This window comes from Eumetopias jubatus, unplaced genomic scaffold (assembly GCF_037043125.1).
Source record: "Eumetopias jubatus isolate StellerSeaLion01/CBP00866 unplaced genomic scaffold, mEumJub1_p1.0 scaffold_7, whole genome shotgun sequence".
Classification (NCBI taxonomy): Eukaryota; Metazoa; Chordata; class Mammalia; order Carnivora; family Otariidae; genus Eumetopias; species Eumetopias jubatus.
The window spans coordinates 107,637,687-107,659,692 of NW_028274813.1; the positions used below are offsets into that span (position 1 = coordinate 107,637,687).

General features: G+C 56.4%; 1 protein-coding gene and 1 non-coding gene across 3 annotated transcripts; one reads left to right on the forward strand and one right to left on the reverse strand.

Moving 5' to 3' along the window:
* The first annotated feature begins 356 nt into the window (after positions 1–356).
* SKOR1 (SKI family transcriptional corepressor 1) lies at positions 357–8,782 on the forward strand. Of its 2 annotated transcripts, none has more exons than XM_028099915.1 (9): positions 357–463; positions 685–2,884; positions 3,993–4,080; positions 5,011–5,118; positions 5,663–5,734; positions 7,136–7,210; positions 7,458–7,532; positions 8,046–8,111; positions 8,688–8,782. In XM_028099915.1, the coding sequence occupies exons 1-9, from the start codon at positions 357–359 to the stop codon at positions 8,780–8,782; spliced, it is 2,886 nt and encodes a 961-aa protein (XP_027955716.1). The 2 variants fall into 2 exon arrangements, with proteins under 2 accessions (XP_027955716.1, XP_087881254.1); XM_088025128.1 differs by having other exon boundaries at positions 357–379.
* Positions 8,783–14,227: 5,445 nt separating this feature from the next.
* LOC114206594 (U6 spliceosomal RNA) lies at positions 14,228–14,334 on the reverse strand. The gene has a single exon (XR_003608679.1). It is a non-coding gene; the product is annotated as a U6 spliceosomal RNA (small nuclear RNA).
* Between the last annotated feature and the right edge of the window lie 7,672 nt (positions 14,335–22,006).

Genomic DNA, 22,006 nt, shown 5'->3' on the forward strand with positions numbered 1-22,006 from the left:
GGTGGGGGCCGCCCTGGGGCTAGGCGCGCACAGCGTGCTTTGGAGATACGGGTTCAGCACCGCGAACAGCGGTCGTCTCAGCCTCCTCCCCCCCACCCCCCCGCCGAAGGCCTCCAGACCCTCCTCCTTCTCCTTGTCCCCCCCGCCCCCTGCTGTCTGGAGATGGGCAGTGACCGCCCCTCCCCCCCCGTCCGTACCCCTCCCAGCGCCTCCCCCGCCCGCCCGCGTGCATGCGCGACTGAGCAGAGGGGCAGCCTGTCCCCGAAGTCCGGGCTTCAGGACCTGGGCGGGTAGGGCAGGCTGCGAGGGTAGCTAAAGGCGCACGGATCTGGACGTTGGGAAGCCTGGGTTAGGCAATGGCTTTGCTGTGTGGCCTTGGGCAAGTCACTCTCCGTCTCTGGGCCCCACTTCCTCCACAATCCGAAAACAAAATTGGGTTCCTAGCTGCCGGGGCATTCCTGAGGTCTCAATTACCCCTTCTTCTCCCCCAAGCCCCGGGGGCTTTTGTTGTGGCGCCAGCACGAGTCTGAACAACAAAAGACCCCCGTCCAGGGGGCGAAGGAGCTGGGGACTCCCCATAGCCAAGTTTCCCCGCGCGCCCAACTCGGCGCACCCCGCTGGGCGGGCCGAGCCACGGTGGCACTGAAAATGGCTCATCTGCTCTCTACTTTCTCTGTTTCGCAGGAGCGGCGGCATGGAGGCTCTCACCACTCAGCTGGGGCCGGGGCGCGAGGGCAACTCCTCACCCAACTCGAAGCAGGAGCTGCAACCCTACTCGGGCTCCAGCGCTCTCAAACCCAACCAGGTGGGCGAGACGTCGCTGTACGGGGTGCCTATCGTGTCTCTGGTCATCGACGGCCAGGAGCGCCTTTGCCTGGCGCAGATCTCCAACACTCTCCTCAAGAACTACAGCTATAATGAGATCCACAACCGCCGTGTGGCCCTGGGCATCACGTGCGTGCAATGCACGCCAGTGCAGCTGGAGATTCTGCGTCGGGCCGGGGCCATGCCGATCTCCTCGCGCCGCTGCGGTATGATCACGAAGCGCGAGGCCGAACGCCTGTGCAAGTCGTTCCTGGGCGAGCATAAGCCACCCAAGCTGCCCGAGAACTTCGCCTTCGATGTGGTGCACGAGTGCGCGTGGGGCTCGCGTGGCAGCTTCATCCCCGCGCGTTACAACAGCTCGCGTGCCAAGTGCATCAAGTGCGGCTACTGCAGCATGTACTTCTCGCCTAACAAGTTCATCTTCCACTCGCACCGCACACCCGACGCCAAGTACACGCAGCCCGACGCCGCCAACTTCAACTCGTGGCGCCGTCATCTCAAACTCAGTGACAAGTCGGCCACAGACGAACTGAGCCACGCTTGGGAGGACGTCAAGGCCATGTTCAATGGCGGCACCCGCAAGCGGACTTTCTCGCTGCAAGGAGGCGGCGGCGGCGCTAATGGCGGGTCGGGTGGGCAGGGGAAGGGTGGTGCTGGCGGCGGGGGCGGCCCGGGGTGCGGTGCAGAGATGGCCCCAGGCCCGCCGCCCCACAAAACCCTGCGCTGTGGCGAAGACGAGGCCACCGGGCCTCCTGGGCCGCCTCCTCCCCATCCGCAGCGGGGACTTGGTCTAGCGGCGGGAGCCGGCGGCCCGCCGGGCCCTGGAGCGCCTGGTGGCGGCGCCGGCGTACGCAGCTACCCAGTGATCCCAGTGCCCAGTAAGGGCTTTGGCCTCTTGCAAAAACTGCCCCCGCCGCTTTTCCCTCATCCCTATGGCTTCCCCACGGCCTTCGGCCTCTGCCCCAAAAAGGACGACCCGGTGCTAGGCGCGGGCGAACCCAAGGGAGGCCCAGGCACCGGGAGCGGCGCGGGCGCGGGCACTGGCGGAGGCGCGGGCGGGCCAGGATCCGGCCACTTGCCCCCCGGGGCAGGCCCTGGCCCGGGTGGTGGCGCCATGTTCTGGGGTCACCAGCCCTCTGGGGCAGCCAAGGACGCAGCGGCCGTGGCTGCAGCGGCCGCCGCCGCCACCGTGTACCCGACGTTTCCCATGTTCTGGCCGGCAGCAGGCAGCCTCCCGGTGCCGCCCTATCCAGCTGCGCAGAGCCAAGCCAAGGCCGTGGCGGCTGCCGTGGCGGCGGCAGCGGCGGCGGCGGCGGCGGCTGCCGGCAGCGGCGGCCCCGAGTCGCTGGACGGTGCCGAGCCGGCCAAGGAGGGCGGCCTGGGCGCAGAGGAGCGCTGTCCGAGCGCGCTGTCCCGCGGGCCGCTGGACGAGGAAGGCGCGGACGAGGCGCTGCCGCCGCCTCTGGCCCCACTGCCCCCGCCACCTCCGCCCGCACGCAAAGGCTCCTATGTGTCGGCCTTCCGACCTGTGGTCAAGGACGCCGAGAGCATCGCCAAGCTCTACGGTAGCGCCCGCGACGCGTACGGCGCCGGGCCTGCTCGGGGGCCGGGGCCGGGCGCGGGGTCCGGCGGCGGTTACGTGAGCCCAGACTTTCTGAGCGAGGGCAGCTCCAGCTACCACTCCGCCTCGCCCGACGTGGACACTGCTGACGAGCCCGAGGTGGACGTGGAGTCCAACCGCTTCCCCGACGATGAGGGCGCTCCAGACGACGCCGAGCCGGGCGTACCCAGTGCGCCCAGCACGGGAGGCGGCCCGGACGCCGACCAGCCCGCAGGGCCCCCGTCTACCACCTCCTCGGGCGCCGACGGTCCCACAGACTCCCCAGACAGCGGCAGCCCCCGCCCCCGGCGCCGCCCAGGGCTGCCCGCAGCCAGCCGGTCAACATTTGGGGACCTGGCGGCCGACGACGTGGTGCGGAGACCTGAGAGGAGCCCGCCGAGCGGCGGCTATGAGCTGCGAGAGCCTTGCGGGCCGCTGGGGGGCCCCGCGCCGGCCAAGGTGAGCCCCGCGCCCGCCTCGCTGGTGGCGCCTCCCCGCTTTCCCCTCGGCACCTCGGGGATGTGGGGCAGGCACTGTCCAAATTAGGGACGGGAATTGTGTTCCGAGCAGGTGTTAGAGCGGCAGGCCCCAGCTGCTCTGGGTAGGCCCAGCTTCGGTAGCGCTGCGGACCTTGCCGGGACCTCCGAGTGAGGGTTTCGGAAAATCCGGGGGTGTGTGGGGGCGCAGCAGGCCTGTGAAACGGGTGTGCTACGTTTTCTGTTGGGTGGGGGGAGGGGAGGTGGAGACAGGCAGAGACCTTCAGCAACACAGACAGAAAGAGAGAAATAAAAGGGGTCTGGGGAAAGAAGGCGGAGCAGAGAAAGGGACCCAACGCCAGAGAAAAGCGCACGCGGGGCTGGGCCATGGCGCACGCACTCAGATGCGGATCAGGGTCCCGGGGAAGACAAGCTGATGGGGAGAGGAGAGGACGGCGTCTCCCTCAAGCGGGGCCCCAGTAGGACCGGCCCCGGAGTCTTCCTCCACCCCAACGGGTAGTTTTCTGAATCCCTTTGAACTCAGGCCTTGGGAACCGCAGGGTTCATGGTAGGCAGCTGTCAAGACGGCTTGCGGGGCGGGAGAGGGGCTCCCAGGTTGGCTGGGCCACGGGTTCGGGTCGGGGCTGTGCAACTAAGCCGAAATCGTTGGCCATTTGAAAGTGGGTGCGCACACTTGTACATTTCCATTAGGTCCATTAAAATACGAATCATTAGCTGGATGCGAAAGGCGTCATTTATGCGGGGACTGGGTGAGGGCTGGTGGAAGATGCCGAAAAGGAGATGGGCGAAGGGGGGGGGGGCGCTGTGAACAGTACTTGAGCTTGAGAGCCGCTTTGTCTTTCTGATAATTTATCGAGGACGCTAACAATGACCCTGAAACTACAACGGTGATGCGGCCTCCGAGGGCGCCAGGCTGCGCCGCGTGCCTCGTAGCCGCCCGGGGCGCTCGGGTCCCCCGGGCTAGCTGACCTCCCCTCTCAGCTCTCCCTCTCGGCCGCGACGCAGGGCCGAACGGCCCCCGAGCCGCTTCAAGCGCCCCCCTAACCGCCTGTCATTTTCGGCCGCCGCAGGTGTACGCGCCAGAGCGGGACGAGCATGTGAAGAGCGCGGCGGCGCTGGGGCCCGCGGCCTCCTACCTCTGCACCCCCGAGGCCCACGGTAACGCCCCCAGCCCCCCTGCTGAGGTCGCTGGCCAATGTGACGTGGGACCACGGGCGGAGGGCCGGGGCGGGGGGGGGGAGGGGTCCTGCGAGGGAAGACGAGAGGAGAAAAAAAGAGAGAGGCAGAGAAAGCGAAAGAAAGAGGGAGAGGGAAAGAAAAATAAAGGAAAAGGAAACTAAGCGAGAACTCCCAAATAACTTCCATCCTTTGGTCACTTGACAAACCGCCCGGTCCACCACATATACACACGCTCACGTGCACCTCACACACTGGCTTAAATCCTTTTTAAAATCGCGCCTGGCACCTCTTTCAAGTCCTCTCATTTATTCAGCAAGTGTTTTGGCCTCGACGTCCTGCTGGGCAGGCCGGGTTAGGGCGGTGGGTGCAGGTGCTCGGCTGCGCGCTTGGACACCTCTGAAGCGCCGGGTAGCTGCGGCCCAACCCGGGGGGGAGCCCCGCACGTGCGCCAGGCGCCAGTGGCTCGAAGAGGAGGGGCGGAGGGCCTCGGAAATCTCGGCAGGCCGAGCCCGAAAGGATGTCTCCCCAGCCGCCACCCCGCGCGGGTCGCCGCCTGGGCCGCGTTCTCGGCGGGAGCGGCGCAGGCAGACCCGGCGGCCACGCGCGCTCGCGGTGCCCCAGTATCTGCGCGCGATGTAGGTCGCTCGTCCCTGGTGGGCTCGGCTGCTCGTCTTGTTCTTTTCCGAGGGGCTGGGGAGGGGGCGTGGAGCGCGAGATGAGCAGACCGCGCGCGGGGGAGGGGGTGCCGGGCCCAAAGCCTGAGGGTGCAAGCCCAGGCGCACAGCCGGGAACCAGCGGCGGCCACAACGCTTTTAATTAGGGCTCGGGCGCCCCGACCGTGGCAGCTCTGGCCGTATCGGGGTCACGGTTTCTTTGCTTCTCCTTGAAACTCGGTTTATTGCCTTTAAGAACCAGATAAGGAAGACAATCACTCGACCGCCGACGATTTGGAAACGAGGAAATCCTATCCAGACCAAAGGAGTATCTCCCAACCAAGTCCCGCAAATACAGACCGAGGTGAGCCCTAGGACCCTCGCGCACCAACCCCACCCGGAAGCTGGGGCCCAGGTCGCCCAGGTGCCCACCGGCTTCTGCTGGCAAGAGGGGCTTTCCATCGAGCGTAAGCGGCTGCTGGTCCCCTCGTGCGGCTGGCTGATACATATTTAAACAGCGCGGGAGAGAGGTGCAGGCTAGGTTTCCTGAGTTGCTTTCCTCCTTAGTGGGTTTGGGGCTCTTCCGGATAAGAGAAGGGGCTGTACTAAAAGGAAATGAGAGACACCATCACCCACATGAAGCAGGTCAGAGGGCACGTCCTGCCCTAAGATAGCCTACCTTCCCTGAGTCCACTGTCCTTCTTCAGTGGGTCACTTTGTAAAACGAGGGCTACACCCCTAAAATGATAGCTTGGAAGGTAGGTGGTACTCGATGCCTGTAACTGTCTCTTCTAAAGGCAGAAGATCTGGAGCAGCTCCCTGACTTAGCACAGTTCCGGGCAGCCCACCCTTCCCCTCCCAAGGCCTCTCCCAGGACAGAACCCCTCTTATCTGCCCTTGTGTCCCAGGTGAAGATGGGCTCACCCTGGATGTCACAGGAACTCAGCTAGTGGAGAAAGATATCGAGAACCTGGCCAGAGGTGAGGTTAAATCTGTGAAATGGGGGTACACCTGCTTGGGGGGAGATGAACCCTTCTTGTAGGGGAGTGTGTGGGAAGACAGGGTTCTTGGGGAATCAATTTTCATTGAGTGGAAAGGATAATCCTCTGGGCACATGATGCTGGCACAGAGGTGTGGGGTGGGAGGGGGTGGGGAGAGTGAACCAAACCCCTAGAGGTTCATTAGAAGTTTGGATTCCCAAGGCTGGCCTATCTGGAGAGCCCAGTGAAAGAGAGCAATGAGTAATGATCCTCAGAACTTGATGCATGTGACAGATAGGGCAATCTGGGTCTCCCAACCTCACTGGAAAACAGGACTTTTTCTGAAAAGCAAGATTGCAAGGAGGCATTTATTTTAGGAATATCTGAGAGGTTAATTTTTTCCTGGAATTAATGCATAACCATCCCTCCCCCCCCCACACACACACACAGCATGCCCTAAATGGGGTGAGGATAGAGCCTGCTTTCAGAATGGGATCCTGGGGTTGCTGCTCCACCTGCAGGAGGAGCATGTGGCTTGAGGCACAGAGGAGGGAGCCTCTGACCCCACTTTGCTCCTCTACCTCCCATTTCTGTGTTTCCTCAGCACCTGCTCAGGGTGGGATTTCTCAGAGAGCCTCCCCAGGGGGAGGACCCAGATCCCAATAGCTCCATGGTCAGGGCAGCCTCTGCCATCCCTCTGTAGCTGGTTCTGAGGGCACGGAGGGGGCTTTCCACATCCACCTGCTATCCACCACACTGCCCTCAAGCAGCCCAGGGATGGGCTTGGAAAGTGGTGTGGGAAGGGGAAGAAGGATTGGTGGTATTCCACTCTTCCTAGTCACAGATTATACAGGATATGCAATTACCTTCAACGTCATTGGTGCTTTATATGAGAGCTCTTAGTATGGATTTGGGGGCCTGGGACCCCCTGAAATTGTGAACAAACTGTTGTGCGTACAGGTATTTTTCAGGGCAGGGATCTAAGTCTTTGACCAGATTCACCCAGCTCGTATTATTGAAGGGAGGGACTAGGTGTGTCATTTGGAGGGGTAAGTCAAGTCCTGGGCCAGCCTCTAAGGTTAGGGAGTTGGCAACAACTTAAAGCAGCTGTCATGCTGGTTAGCGCCTGGAGCCAGGGCCTAGAAGCCCGACATGGCTTCCACCATCCTGAATTTAATTCCCCTGGGCAACCTGTTTCCTCGCCCAAATCCTTTGGAAGCAAATGGGAAAACATTGTAGAGGGCCTCTACTTCCTGGCCCCACCACTCCACAACTCCCATCTCAGGGGCTCCCGGCCAGGGCAGGACCTGCAGAACCTTGGTGCTGGTAGTTGGGGGGGGTAGTGGGGGACGCCAGAATCCCGCGCACCCTCCTTTACCTCCCACTCTCGCCCCCTCACAGACGAATTGCAAAAACTGCTCCTGGAGCAAATGGAGCTCCGCAAGAAACTGGAGCGAGAATTTCAGAGCCTCAAAGGTACCCCCACCCCGACCCACCTCACCCAACCTCACCCCCCCTCAGCGCGAGAGCCTTCTTCGTGCGCACCCGGAGCCCAGGCCAGGCAGCCGCTGCTGCGCGCCCCGCCCCAGCCGCCGAACCCTGCTTTTCCGGGGCTTCCCGCTAGGCCCGAGACCGAAGGGGTGGGGGCGGGAATGGGGAGTGGGGAAACAGGGCCGAGGGAGGGGGCTGTGCGTCACAGCTCTCACTTAATCAATTTGCACAGATAATTTTCAGGATCAAATGAAGAGGGAATTGGCTTATCGAGAAGAAATGGTGCAACAGCTGCAAATTGTCAGAGGTAAGACGCGAGTCAGGTGAGCGCGTGCACGGGCCGTAACTGCCTCTCGTCTGGCAGGAGCCGCAATGTTGGCTCAGTCATTTGGATTTAAATTGAAGGTAATTTAACAATTATTTTTTTTATTTAATATCCTTTGTATACTCTGATTAGCCTCAGAATGGCAAGCGAGCCCAGCAAACGGCTTGCAGGCATCATTACATGGAGTGATTGAACTTCTTATCGCGGCAATTTCCATGGTTTCTAAATTAAAAATCGAGGCGTAAAATTACCTGGGAAGTAATGCCTAAGTTTGCTTTAATTTTGGTTAGATCCGTCTGCCTTTAAGCGCCATCCCAGGCCTTTTCCTCCCTCCGCCAGGCTGCAGTTTGGAGCGTTGATGCTCCCTCCCTCGGTCTCCCGGATTTGTTTCTTCGAGGGGCTGAGCGCTGGGGAGAGGGTGAGGCCCGGGCTGTGACCCCGGCCGGCTGGAGGGTGGTCTCATTTCCTCACCGGCCCCTCCCCCATGTCTTCCAGACACTCTGTGTAACGAGCTCGACCAAGAGCGGAAGGCGCGCTATGCCATCCAGCAGAAATTAAAAGGTGCGGATGCTGGGGAACAAAGATAGGATTTGTTGCCAGGCTCTGGCTGTGCCACTGAATGAATGAATGAGTGAATGAATGATGGCGGATGAATGGATGGTGAATGAGCTAATGAATGGATGAGTAAATGGAGGGGCTAGTGAGAGGGGAAGACCAGGTCTACCTAGATCAGAAGCCGAGAGGAGGGAAATGGGGATTTTTTTTAATGGGGAAATAATTCTAGAACGATAGAATAGGGAGAAAGAACCCCTTGAGCCCTGGGCATTGGGAAATCTGCCGTGGGATCCAAATCTGGCCGTGGGCAGATTGACTTCCCTCTTTCTGTGCCTCAGTTTCCTCTTCTGCTTAATGGGGCTACTGCACCCGCGCAGTGGTTCTAAATCGCCAGGTTCTCTCGCTTACACGCCTACCTTTTTCTGATCCGTTCACTTGAGAACCCCTGAGCCAGAAGGGGTTGGGTGAGACCCCAGGCGGGCACGCGTGGGGGTGGGGGGCGAGTGGACGGAGCCGGTAGGGCGCGCGGGCGAGGCTAGGCAAGCGAGGTACTCAACCTGGCCCTCCGGACTATCTTTCCAGAAGCCCACGACGCCCTGCACCACTTCTCCTGCAAGATGCTGACGCCCCGCCATTGCACTGGCAACTGCTCCTTCAAGCCCCCGCTGTTGCCCTAGGGCCGGCCCGGCCGCGCCCACGCGCCCTCAAGCCATGCTGCTCTCTTCTCGTAAATACCCGCGGCCGCGGCGGCCGAGAGCGAGGAACAAGCCATTCGGACACGACCGAGGTACATACAGCCTCCCGCCCGGCCGCCCTCCTCCAGGGCGCCTCGGCCCAGGGCCCCTTCTCCGTTTCCAAGTGTAAATACCACCTCGCCCCACGGTTGAACTCCAGGGCATCGGACCTCATGGGGTTAACTGGACTGAAGGGGGTAAGAAAGGGGAAAGGGGGGCCTCCCTCGCCCCACACAGCCTCGGATCCCCAATTGTGTACACACTGTAGCAACTTCGCTGGCGCTGGCCCTGCGCTCCCCCGTCCCGTCCACTTCTGAAACTTGTTCCTAATGACAAAGTGGCTATGTGCAATGGATATAAATGTACTGTGAGTCTCTCTTGGTTCAGTATTGGGTTCCGTTTTATTTATGCTGTAAATTATTTTGCTTCCTTCTCCTGGACCTACTTCCAGTCCCATTTTGCATTCCCCTTTGGGTTTTGTCTATTTTTTTTTTTTTCTTGTTAACCTTTTGATGTAACAGCACTTTAAAAAGGGCGACAACTGACTCACGAGATGGAGACCACCTTGAGCCTGTTTGGGGAGACCACCCTGTATCCGTGACTTTTGTTTTGTTTTTAATAAAAAAAGAAACCTGTCACTTCCTGGGGCTGTGGAGGTGGGAGTGCGGGGGTGGGGGGAGCGTGGGCGGCGGCGGGCTGAGGGCTGCGCAACAGGTGCGGCTCCAAGACCTCAGGCGCCAGTTCTGGGGCGCCCGGGCTGACAATCACCGGGCTCGGGTGGGCAGCAGCCAGCGCCCCGACCTCTTCCTAGTCCTTCAGGCACACCGAGTTTGCCCCCCAGGCCACCCTCTCCCCGCGTTTGGGACCCTCCCTTGAGCGTCTCCGTCCGGGATAGGAGGACTACGGCAGCCTCCTGGGTGCCACGGTCTCCGACTCTTCCCTGGAGCTCTCGCCAGGGCCGAGGGTCTAGTCGTGCCCACTTCCACGCCTGCCCCACCGGGAAGTCACCCCCAGCGCTCTCAGGGACGGGCCGCTGCCCGGAAGCCCAGGTTCAAGCAGAATTGCCGGGAGGCACGGGCACCTCCGACCTGGCCTGGGGGCACCGGGGTGGGCCGGGGGCGGGGGGCGAGGTACGTCGGGTGGACCTCGGCTGGGCACGCCTGGAAGGTAAGGGCGTGACTCCGTGCTCGTGCACAGATGTCCTCCTGCCTGTCCCTCCTCTACCCCCACGGAGGGAGCCCTGGCAGTTTTTAATGTTCTGTCCATTTCAGTCCGAGAGTGTGTGCGGACATGGAGCAGCGCAAGGAGCCAGGTGAGGCCCCCCTGTGCTGGAATCAGGTCGTCTCCACTGGGGGATGAGGGGTGTCAGGGTGTGTGTGACAGGGGTAGGTTCCTGGCCGCGGTTGATGAGGCCTCAGCTTGCTGCAGGCCTCTCATCTGCCTAAGTTTCCACAGCGCACCTGCTGGTTAGGCTACAGATAAAGGATGGAAACTGCAGCGCACTTTTTCCGGCAGGGGGGTTGGGGGGAAGCGTGTGCTCGGAGCGGGAAAGCGCCGGGTACTGGGGCTCATTCGGTCCTGGCTTCCAGTTTCACCTCCTCGGCTGACTCGCAAGGGTGCTGTGTCGCTCCCTTTATTCCTCTAGGCCTCCGTTTTGGCCCACATAGAATAACCCTCGGGCCTCCTACCCCCGCGCGCGGGGAAGCGCTCTGGGAGGGGAGCGGAGCGCAGGGCCGCCGGTTGAGGCCCTCCGACATCCCGGGGATCTCCGTGCGCTTCTCCGGTCCCCCGCCGCGGGGCCAGCCCCTCGGGCCAGGGAGCTCTGGGCTGCGCGGGCCGGGAAGCTTGGTGGCGAGGCGTCTGGAAGGCCCGGGGCGGGGCGACGAGCAGGGGGCGCGCGGCGGGCCGCGGGGAAGGGGCGCGGGCGAGGATCCCGCGCGCGCGCGCGCGCGCGCGCGCGCGGCGGAGGCAGGAGGCGGGTCCCCGGAGGCCCCCCCCTCCCCCCGGCGCTGGGGCTCACAGCCCTCCTCCAGTCCCGGGATATTCCGAGGGCCAGTCACAGAGAGGACACGACAGAGATAACGGCGGTGAGGGCTCCGGCTAAACCGTGAGGTGTCGCCCAGGGAAGAAGTCACCTCGGGAGGCGCGGTGTCCCAGCAGGAACCCTCCAGGGAGCGCGAGCGTTTCCTAGGGGTGGAATGAACCAGATCAGTTCCCCACTGCACCAACGCTGACACCGAGGGCGGAGAGGAAGGGACTTGCGTGCTCAGGGCGTGCGGGGACCGGGCGGCCGGCGGATGCGCGCAACAGAGCAGGTGTTTTGGAGAGCACGAGCCTTTACCCCCTGGCGTGGCCACGCCTTTGGAAGCCGCACTTCCTCCTCGGTGAAACGCGAATGACAGACACTACCCGGGCAGGAAGTTCCGTGGCCGCGGCCCACACAGAGGAGCCCAGCAAATATTCCTTTCACCTTCCCTTTCCGAATTCCCCCAAAGTGGAGGGGAAAAAGGGAAAAAAAAAAAAAAAAAAAGGCCGTAGGCAGCTGGGGCTCTCCCGAAAGGGCGCCCCATCTGGGCGGGTATCCCTGCAGATTGGAGGTGTAGGCGGATCCGACCCAGAAAGCTTTGTCGCAAACCCCTCCTGGGTTCCTCGTCCCTTCAGAAGTGGTTTGTTCTCCCCCAAATGTTAATAACCGAACGATTGGTATGGATGTAATTATCAATAATTATACGAATTATTGCTGATTGCGGGGCTCGTAGCTACTTTAATTAGTTTACCAGATTCTAATTAAGTTAAATGAAACATTAATAGGGAAAATATGCTTTGGGGAAAAAAAAAAACCCAGGAATTTTAAAAAAGTCTATTTCTCGCCACAACGTTGCCACCTCGCGACGCAATTTAGGTACGACAGCCAACGTCCAAAGACCCCAGACTAGGGAGACTTGTCTTAGGGAGAAAAAGTGGGGTTTGGGGAATTGCTAGAGGGCTGTGGAGCACAGAACATTCTCCTGGGTGTTCCGCCGAGGTGTTCGGTTTCACACTCCTGGCTTCGGGAGGTGCCCACAGGAGGTCCGGCTCTGCAGTCCAGGGTCTGGGGATTAAGAAAGAACCAGGCAAACATGGCTTGACTTTTCACCCCCCCTGGGAGGAAATCCCCAACTCCATCTATCCTGCAAATCTAGGTAACCTGTCGGCAAAACAAACAAAACAAAACAAAACAAACAGCTGGAAGACCTCTGGATTCCTGGGACTAACCTCTTCATTCCTGTGGCACTTGGTTAATGAAACTCAGGGGGTGTTCATGTCTCTGAGTTCTCCTTGGTTGTGTGTGTCTGTTTCCCCTAGGACTGTAAGTACCCTGGCAGCAGGGGCCATGTCTTGCTCTTCCTTGTGATCTCCAGCACAGGGCCCAGTGCATCCCAGTAGCTCAACAGATGTCTCATGGAAGGGGTTCCAACTCTGTGGTTCCTCTGGGTGCGGGAAATGTCTGAGGGGAGGAGTCCCTAGGTGCTTCTGGACAACAGTTATTGGGAGGCAATTAAGCTCATTTGCTTTATATTAATAAAGCACAAGTTTATTGCTCAGATGATCCTTCATCAATAGGATTAATTTGGGGGGCAGGTGTCTGGTAGGAGATTGTCAGCCTAGGAAAACTTCCTCTTCCAGCTGTGTCCCAAAGAGGGTGCTCCTTCACTCCTTCACGTTTTGCAAGTTCACCATGCACATACCCGTCCACTTATTTTCCTCTACCCTGATCTTGAACCTTTGCAAAAATACGACCCCTGTCCTTGAATTCAGAACACCAGCAAAAGCAGAACTGGACCCCTATGCTCTTTCCATTCATTCTAAACAGCTTTATCTCTCACTCTCTACCATCCAAGGTGGTGTAGTGTTTGGTTAAGAGCACAAATTCTCTGGGCAGATTTCCAGGAGAAATCCCTTCTCTGTCGTTTACTAGTTGTGTGACATCAGGCAAGTTGTTGAATCTCTCTGTGCCTCGGCTTCCCCATCTGTAACATAAGGCGGGAGAGGGTATCTACTTCACAGAACTGAGCAGAGCCAGGAAAGTCAGCCAGGTCTCTGGCTTTTCCAGGACAAAGACTTGCCTGTCTTTCCTCATCTCTGCTCCAAGACCACGGGTTATACCAAGCGGAATAACAAGTTTCTTTAGAAGGAGAGAGAGTCACGCCAACATTGGTCATTTCCTTGTTTGGCCTCTCAGAAGGAGACTGAAAACTGCTCATCCAATTACCCAAGTTCCTCCTAAGAACCAGGCATGTTTGGGGGAAGAAAGGAAAACGAAAGGTTGTCCTCCAGCTCCGTGCACTGGAGGCCGTGAGCCGAGGAGAAGGCGCAACGAGAGGTCCCACAGACCCCCATTCTCGGCTGTTACCTGGAAAGGATCATTTCACCTCCACTGAAGGGAACAGAAATGGATCCCTGATGGAACGCTGCTTGGCAGCTCCGAGCGCCCGCCGGGAGAGGACCCGCCGCTGCCCTGGGGCGGCTCCGGGGCTCGGCGTCTGCTGCCTGCCCAAACTGTGGGGACCTCAGAGCCTGGTTGCTGTGCGGCCCCTGGAGGCAGACCAGCTGCTCTCCCAGCGGCTGCAGAGACCGCTGGGCTCACTACGAGTGTGCTCAGGCACGGGCAAAGCATGGGCAGCTACATTTTTTCTCCTGGAAAGAAACCTATATTTCAAAACACATTGATAAAGTCAGCGCAGGAAATCTGAACTTTACTGGACTTTCCCCCGTTTCCCATCTTACTAAGTAGGACTGTAATTTTTGCAATCATTACATGGGGGCAGGGTCCCGATCTGTTCCCGGCCTGTGCCTCCAACGGTCTCGTCGGGCCTTGCGGCAGCCACTTACTAATTACATGATCATGGCCAGGGTGCTTTACCTCTCGGGGTCTCCTGTAAAATGCTGACAATAGTACTCACAAGGCAGGGCTGTCAGGAATACTGAGCTATTGGAAGCCCCTGGCACATGGTAGATGCTTAAGAAGGAGTGGGCTTTATTATGTTTTTAAGATTCAGAGGCAGCATGAGGAGTCTTCTTGCTTGTTACGTGTCCTGTTACAGTCCCCTCGGGTCTATCTTAGCACTAGGGTCCTGTTATGTTTTGGACCTGAAGCGGGCTAACTTTGGCAAATTCGTTTCCTTAAGTGTAAGGTACCGTAGGACTCGGGATAGTGCAGGGGGAAGGAGGGGCAACAAGGGAAAAGATGGAAGCCTGGGGTCAGGCGTAAAAAGCACGGCAAAGAGATCTGACTATGCCCCACCTCCTCTTATTCTATTTCCTGGGACTACAGTTTCCTTTGTGTGAAACAAAGATAAAAGCTGTAGGTAGGAGGTGTTCGCACACAGGGGTAGATAAACTCTGACACAAAATATGGAACGCTTCACGAATTTGCGTGTCATCCTTGCGCAGGGGCCATGCTAATCTTCTCTGTATCGTTCCAATTTTAGTATATGTGCTGCCGAAGCGAGCACGAACGTAAAGCTTTCTCAGACAGTATATAAAGCTCTAAATAGCAATACTTTTACAGTTATGGTGACTATGCTGCGCGCTTTTCCCCAAATCCCCAAATATTCAAGGCTTTATGACCGTTTGTATCTCGTACACACAGTAATTGGGTCTTTGTGATTACGGCCAAATTAAATCTAACCTAACCTTCCAACGTTGTATATGCAAATGAAGGAACCATGGGAAATTGGCCCAAGGCCCGCCCGACCTCTGCGCGCCCCCGGAGGGCGCTGGGAGCACGCTCGGTCACGTGGTGCGCGCGGCTCGCGCGGCTCGCGCGCCTGTTCCGCGCCGGCCGGGCTGGGCCCGCAGGGGTCGCGCGCCGGGCTCCTCCGCGAACGCGGCGGCGCACTGGCCCCTGACACTACGGGGGCGGGGCCAGGGCCTTTGGCTGGGGGCGGGAGGGGAGGGGAGGGGAGGGACCGTGATGGACTTCGGGGTCCGGGGCCCCGAAGCGGCTGCGAGAGGCTGGTCGGGCCGTCCCCGCTCCAGGACCCGTGACCTCTGCAAGAGTTGGAACCACGGGCCGTGAACCGGAAGGGGCTGGGCAGGGTGGCCGAGGGCTGCAGCGCGGCGGGGTGGGCCACGCTGCGCCGCTGCTTCCCCTGGGGTGCTCGGGGTCGGCGCCCCGTGCTTGGAGCCAGGGGCAGGGGGTACGCTTTGGGGCCCAGGCTTTCCATAGTGTGACTCGGGGTGTGGCAGCCTGGGAAAGGTCACCGCGCTTTGGTCCGGCACTGGGCCGGGCCCGTAACCCGACCCGTGTCCTATCCCTCGATTTGCAGGTTAAAAAACAAGCTCTGGTTGGTTAATCAAGGCCAAAATTGTCCTGCCAGTTGTGAAAAGAAGTTGAGCTCTGGAGGCAAGTCTGGTTGCAAAACCCGATCGTTTCCTCTTCCCTGGGGAACTCGAGCGAGGAAAGATTTGGGACCAGGAGTGCCACCTCCCCTTTCTCTTACCTAGACAATGCTCCCAAGGCCTTATCAGCTCAGACTTTCCTTCCTGCCTTCATTCCTTCACCAAATACCAAGCCCCTATGACGTCAGCGCCCGGGCTGCGGGGCCAACAAGCAGTGGTTTGTGTTGCTGTGTGGTTGCAGGGCGCTTCGGTTCCAGCAAAGGGAGCCAGGCCAACGTGTCCGAGCCTTCTCAGTTCAGTGCTGAGACGGACTGGAAAGGAAGAACCTGGGGGATAGATAGTGACTGGGGCATGAAGGTGGGCAGGAGGGGAGGGGACGTTTGAGCTGTCTCTTGATATGGATGCAGTCCTGAGAGGACAGGACTGGCAGTACCAGGCAGAGGAAGACCTGGGAGCCACCTGAGTCCGTTTCACGGATCTGGGCAAGTCCTTCAGGCAGGAGAGGCAACTGTGGAGGTAGCTGGTGCCCTGGGGGGCCTGCTCTGGCTCAGCTGTGAGCCTGATTCAAGCCACAGCCAGGGAGCACCTGGCCTGACCCTTGGGGACTTTGGAGCCCCTCCCCCGACCTGTCTTCAGTGAAATGGCAATCAGGTGCAGGCTGCCCAGCTTCTCCTCTGACCTCTCTCTAAATAAGCAGTAAGCAAACACAAACCTCAGAATGCTAATATGGCCTGTACTGAGCGAAAAGAGCTAATTTGGGCAATGATGTTTCCCTCAGATTTACAAAAGGGAATTGCAAATAACCAAAAAGCGTATTAGCATTGATGGGAGATGATGCTAATCTTCAATTAGCATCCACGTTTTTATTCATTTATTTAGAAGAAGAGCCTTTTCGTCACAGTCGATGCGCACACGTGTCACGGTGACAGGTACATCTCGTGGGTTCATAACTGCCTTATTGCAAAAACCAGCAGGAGATGGACCAAGTTGTTCACCATTTCTGGCTACATGAGCATGTGTTATTTTGAGCCAGAGGTGGGTTTTTTTTTTTTTTTTTTTGGTCTTTTTTTCTTGTTGAGCGCAGAGGAGGGACATCTGAGTTCTTGCTTCCATTCCTTCCTGCATCTGTTTCTGTGACCTTGCCCAACTCCCTGGACCTCTCTGGTCCTGTTTTAGCTTCTGCAAAGTGACAAAACTGTCCTAGAAATGATCTTTGCTCTCTCTCTCAGCTTTGACATGCTGTGATTTCTTTCCTTTTTTTTTTTTTTTTTTTTTTGGTAACTGGGTAACTGAAGGACTTTTTTGGAGACTATAATTAGAAAGATGGAAACATTCCACCCTTTTTGTTTTCTATTTTAGAAGGGTGGAGAATTCTGCTCATCCTTGGGTCATGGAAGACCCCGAGAACAGTCCACAGGGGCTGCCGCAGACCGAGGGTCTGGGCCCAGCGGAACCCTGCAGCACTCACCCCTGAATCCTGAAGGCCCAGTGTGGAGGGAGCGTGAGGGTGGGGATGAGAGGGGCAGAGGGGGATTGGATGTGACTTGAAGCTGGAGGACAGATGGATGGAGGGACTCATTGCGGAGAGAAGCAAGCGGATCCTGCCCCCAGAGACCCCAAGGGGATGGACTCTAAAAGGCAAGGAGTATGTGTCTGCGCGGGTTGGTGGTCTCAGAGCTTCAGGGGAAGCCAGTTCCTGCTAGTCCTCAGAGCTGTTGTCTTCCCTCTACTCTGAGACCTGAGGTGGCCTGAGTCCCGACAGTCTTCCCTGAATGTCCTGCGCTGCCGGACCTCAAGAGATGCAGAGTGGTTCCCCCAAACCTGTCTGAGGTGGAGCTTTGCACCGCTCCGGGTGGGAGAGATCAGAGCCAACTTTAAATTTTGATCAATGAAGAAATGGGCTGTTTCATATTGAAAACATGTTGGTGAAGACATGAGATCTTAGGATTCTCTAACATTATTATAGTATTTCCCCTAAAGCCTGGGAGCATTGAGTGTTTCCATATGTCATTCATTTGAAATAAGAAGAGCCAGGGATTTGCATCAACCCCACCAGAGGGAGGAAGAAGCAGGGATGTGGAGAAGAAGCCGTGGCCTCCTCTGTGCTGGGGACCCTGGGGACAAATGGGCGTTGGTGGCATCCAGGTGTTACCCAGAATTGTAGGGCAGGGAAGTGCTGAGTTCACAGGCCTGGCCCAGAAGCTTCTAAGGCCCCAGACAGAATGGGGCTGCAGGGGGTCCGAGTGTGGAGAAGGACCCACCCCTCAGGCCCTAGAAATCCCTTTGAGCAATACCTGCTCTGACTTAAACCTTGTTCTTGGAAGATCTCTTTTGAAGTATGCTCTCCCACCTAATCACTCCAGTGTAAATGAGTTTTTCCATATTTCCTTCTTTGCCTCCCAATAAAGAAAGCCAGGGCTGGGGTGGGGGTGGGAGACAGGTATAAGAAGGTTTGTGTTTGCTGACTGCTCAGACGGTGGCCTCAGGGAAGAGGCAGGGTCAGCTGTGGCCAGAGGGAGTTTCTCCTTCCAAGCCTCCTAATCCCTGCTGCGAGCCCTTGCTCTTCTGGCTTGACCCCTGCTGTGGTTCGAGCAGCTCTCATCCGTCCCAGATGCCTGACCTCAGTGATGCCCTGTAATCCTGCCCCTTCCCAGCTTGCATTTAGAGGGAGGGGTGGGGACCACAGCTCAGGCCACAGTTTTCACTCTCCCCCAGATCTCTTTTTTGGCGCCTGAAGCTTTGTAAATATCTAGCTATTTCCCCACCTGTAGGATGGTCCCTCTGCTGTGAGCCTAGCAGGGCTGTTTGAACAGCAACTGCAGGGCTGATGTGGATGGCCCGAGCACCTTAGAGGAGTTGCTCCATGTGCAGTGTTTGGAATAGGCCCTGGGTATGTGGGAAGCTCACGGTAGGTATGAAAATACTCAGTGTAGGGCCGCTTGGGTGGCATAGTCGGTTAAGCATCTGACTCTTGGTCCAGCTGGGGTCGTGGTCTTGGGGTCGTGGGGTCGAGATCTGCGCTCAGCATGGAGTCGGCTTGAGATTCTCTGTCCCTCTCCTTCTGCCCCTCCTGCTTGTGCTCTCTCTTTCTAAAATAAATCTTAAAAAAAAAATACTCAATGTGTAACCACTTCCTTACTCTTCTTTGGTCTTCTTAATTTTGTAACTGTCTGGATGAATCAAACTTTTTAAAAAAGTGAAAATAGCTCCTCTTTTTAAAGCTACTGCAGGGACTGTTTCTTCGCTACGGTAACATTTTTGTCATGGTGCTCCTTTTCTTCGTTTTCTCCCCCGCCCCTCCTTTTCTTAGCTGTGATGAGGACTGTTTTCGCTCAGAGGGCTTCAGTGCTGTGGGTCTGATAGTGGAAAGCCCTGGTTGCAGCTGTGTTTCTGGGAGGAGGACAGCATGTTGACTCACTCCCTCACTCCTGTTCACTCAGCTTAGTGTGAATCCTTGCCCTTTCTTCTGATGTTCTGTTTCCTTTTCATGTCTCAGAGATAAGCACAAGGGAGTGTTGCTCCTCTTTTGCTGATGGGGAAAACCTAGGCCTGGAGAGGAAAGTGACACAGCTAGTCAGTGACACTGGAATTTGCTCCCAAATCTCTCTGGCTCCAAGGGCTAACTTAGCACCCAGATGGAATAAAGGAGTCCCATTGGAGGGTTCTGGGAGGCTCTCTCTCTCTCTCTGTTGCCTTAACTCCTGCCTTTGAAGCATCCTTATTCTGAGCTGTTGCTGTCTGAAGGGTTCACCGTGATTTAGTTCAAGACCCTCTTCTCTGGGATTCCCAGGGTAGCCTAAGATCACAGGGTGCTTAGGTTGAGGGTGTGGAAGGGACACTCGAAAAGAAGGTGCAAGAAGAATCTCCAAGTCCAAGTATGAAGGCTGCCAACTTCCTGGTTCTGTCAGTTTCTCTATGTGGCGCTGCAGATGGGAGGAGAAGTCACACGTCCTGCAGATGCTGGCTGCCCTCCCTTGAGTCCAGACCCCACCCCACCCCCCACCCCCCTGCCCCAGCCCAAGTCATACTCACAGCACAGGGAGGTGTACCTTCTCTGAGCCAAGAAGGGCCATACTGACGAGGGCCAGCAGTGAGCCTCAGTTTCCTCCTCTCTAAGATGGAGGTAAGGTCTTCCCTACTCGCTTTACAGGGTCTTGAGGCCCAATGGGAAATCCCACTGTAAAGTGCCAAATGGCAAAAGGTATGACTGCTGTCTCGCCAGACACCCATCGCAGCCTTAGGTAGTTAAATGCTTCCCTTACCTGGTGAGCGAGGCATCTGTGCATCGGGAACAGACCTACAAAGTATGAGCACCAAGATGAACCATCACATTGTATTAATATTTTCACACCACTTAACTCTCATTAAAATGTACTTTGCTGAATTTAATATGTGATTTCAAATGACACAACATATTAAGTGCTTAATATACTAGAAATTATGAAACTATTATAGTCGGTGCCATATGAAATAATTAGACTGAATTAAACTTTAGCAGCCAAGTGAAGGAAAGACTTCAACTTAGAATGTCTTAAAGGAGCTTAAGGCACCACTGTAATCCCCCAAATAAACGTCAAGAAATTAGAATCTTTAAATAAAAACTGAAACTGAGTCTGTACTTACAACCCAGCTCTTCTGGGCTTCACTGCTGCCGAATGTTGCTGCCTTTTGGGCGGTGGGGGGCCCCCAGCATCCACCCCAGGCCAGGGCCTCAGGGTCAGGGCGTTGGTGGCCTCTCCCCCGGGAGCCTGGCTGGAGTGTGACTCAAGTGACTGGAGTAAGGAGTAAGGTCTTCTGCCTAAGGGACAGATCAGTCTTCTTTGCCCCAAATTAGTCTATTGTCAAAAAATTAAAACACGGGGCATCTGGGTGGCTCAGATGGTTAAGCGTCTGCCTTCGGCTCAGGTCATGATCCCAGGGTCCTGGGATCAAGCCCCACATCGGGCTCCCTGCTCAGTGGGGAGCCTGCTTCTTCCTCTCCCTTGCCTGCCACTCGCCCTGCTTGTGCTCTCTCACTCTTTCTGTTGAATAAATAAATAAAATCTTAAAAAAAAAATTAAAACACACCCACCTTCTTTACCATTTACTGAGCGCTTCGTTTCTGGTGGGCATTTTATATCCATTTCTCTCATTTTGTCCTCACAATACAGGCGTGTTATAGGCCGCCGTGTTCGGATGAGGAAACGGGCTCAGAAAGATCAAGTGAATCATCTAAGGCCTTACAATCAGAATCCACAGTGTTCACCCTGACATCACACGTGGCTGCCTCATTAGCATGTGTGTATGTGTGTGCATATGCATGTGTACACCACTTCCTATTTTTTTTTTAAGATTGTATTTATTTATTTGAGGTAGAGAGAGAGTGATCAAGAGAGCAGGAGCAAGGGAGCAGAGGGAGAGGGAGAAGCAGGCTGCCCGCTGAGCAGGGAGCCCGATGCGGGGCTCGATTCCAGGACCCCGGGATCATGACCCGAGTGGGAGGCAGACACTTAACCAACTGAGCCACCCAGGTGCCCCAAGACAACTTCTTTTAAAGAGTACGGAATACTTTTTATCATAGGAAAAATTAATTTCTTGGCTATTTGAGATGCCATGTCTCAATTACTCATATCAGTGTGAAAATACTGACCCTGTTAGAAGAATATAAATTTGAGTGTAGATACTTAAACATACAATCATTTACTTACCAGCAAAAATAATTTTAAGCAGGAAAATTTAGCTCAAGCAAACATGTTTATGATTAACCAAAAACATGTGCTTTTCCTAAGTATCAGACTTAGGTTCTGCCTCATATAATAGAAAACCAAATCACTATTGCTTTAAGGTGACAGAGGTTAATTTCTCTGTTCCATGAGACAAGTTGTCTTTCAAGGTCTGGTTGGATGGCTCCAGAGCTGGCTCTTTTACCATTTGGGGCAACAACTCATGGTCCAAAATGGCTGCTGGGGCTCCAAGCTCCAGGCATCAGGAAAGAGGAAGGCAGGAAAAACAAAGCATGCGTATTACTGCCCTGAATAAAATTTGTAACTAAGAAAGAAGAGAATGATAATGAACGGGCAGTGAGTGGTCCTTGGCATACCTCCCGGCACTCAGGTAGCCGTCGGGAATTGTTACTCTACTTCCTTTTCTGCAGAGCATCAAGAAGAGGGAAGGGAAGTAATATTTTCTAAGAGCATGCAGGATTCCAGGGACCATGCTGGACATCTGCACATCATCTCATTCAATTATCATAATCTTGTGTGCGCGGCAGAGCAACAGATTAAATAGGAGGAGAACCTGCAATTGGGGGTGAAGCTCTGTCCACAGGTGGAGGGGGGAAGTTGGAGAGAAGAGTGGGAATGTTTGCATGAAGAGCCCAGAGACTTCTGAGAAGGAAGGGATGAAGCTCCCAGCCTTGCTCTCCTAGAGTCAAGTTATTACTAATTTGCAGGGTGACTCGGATAGGACGAACCAAAGTCCAGTGGCAAGAAAGTGGTAACTATACCTTTAAAATAAAATTGCCATGAGCATCGTAGAAAGTGAAGAGATTAAGAGATTAAAAAGATAAGTTAAAACCCGGTAAAACTTGGATGGGCATTTCACAAAATGGGAGCTTCAGATACCCCATGCAGAAGCATACACAATCCCCTTAGTCATCAGGGAAATGCAAAATAGACTACCTCCCAGTTAACGCAGACAAGTCTGAGATACCAGTGTGGCTGAGGAAGTAGAGCGATGAAGATGGGAGAGTCTGGGGCTGGAGCAAGGAGAAATTGGTGCAACCACTTTGGAAAACTGTTTGCA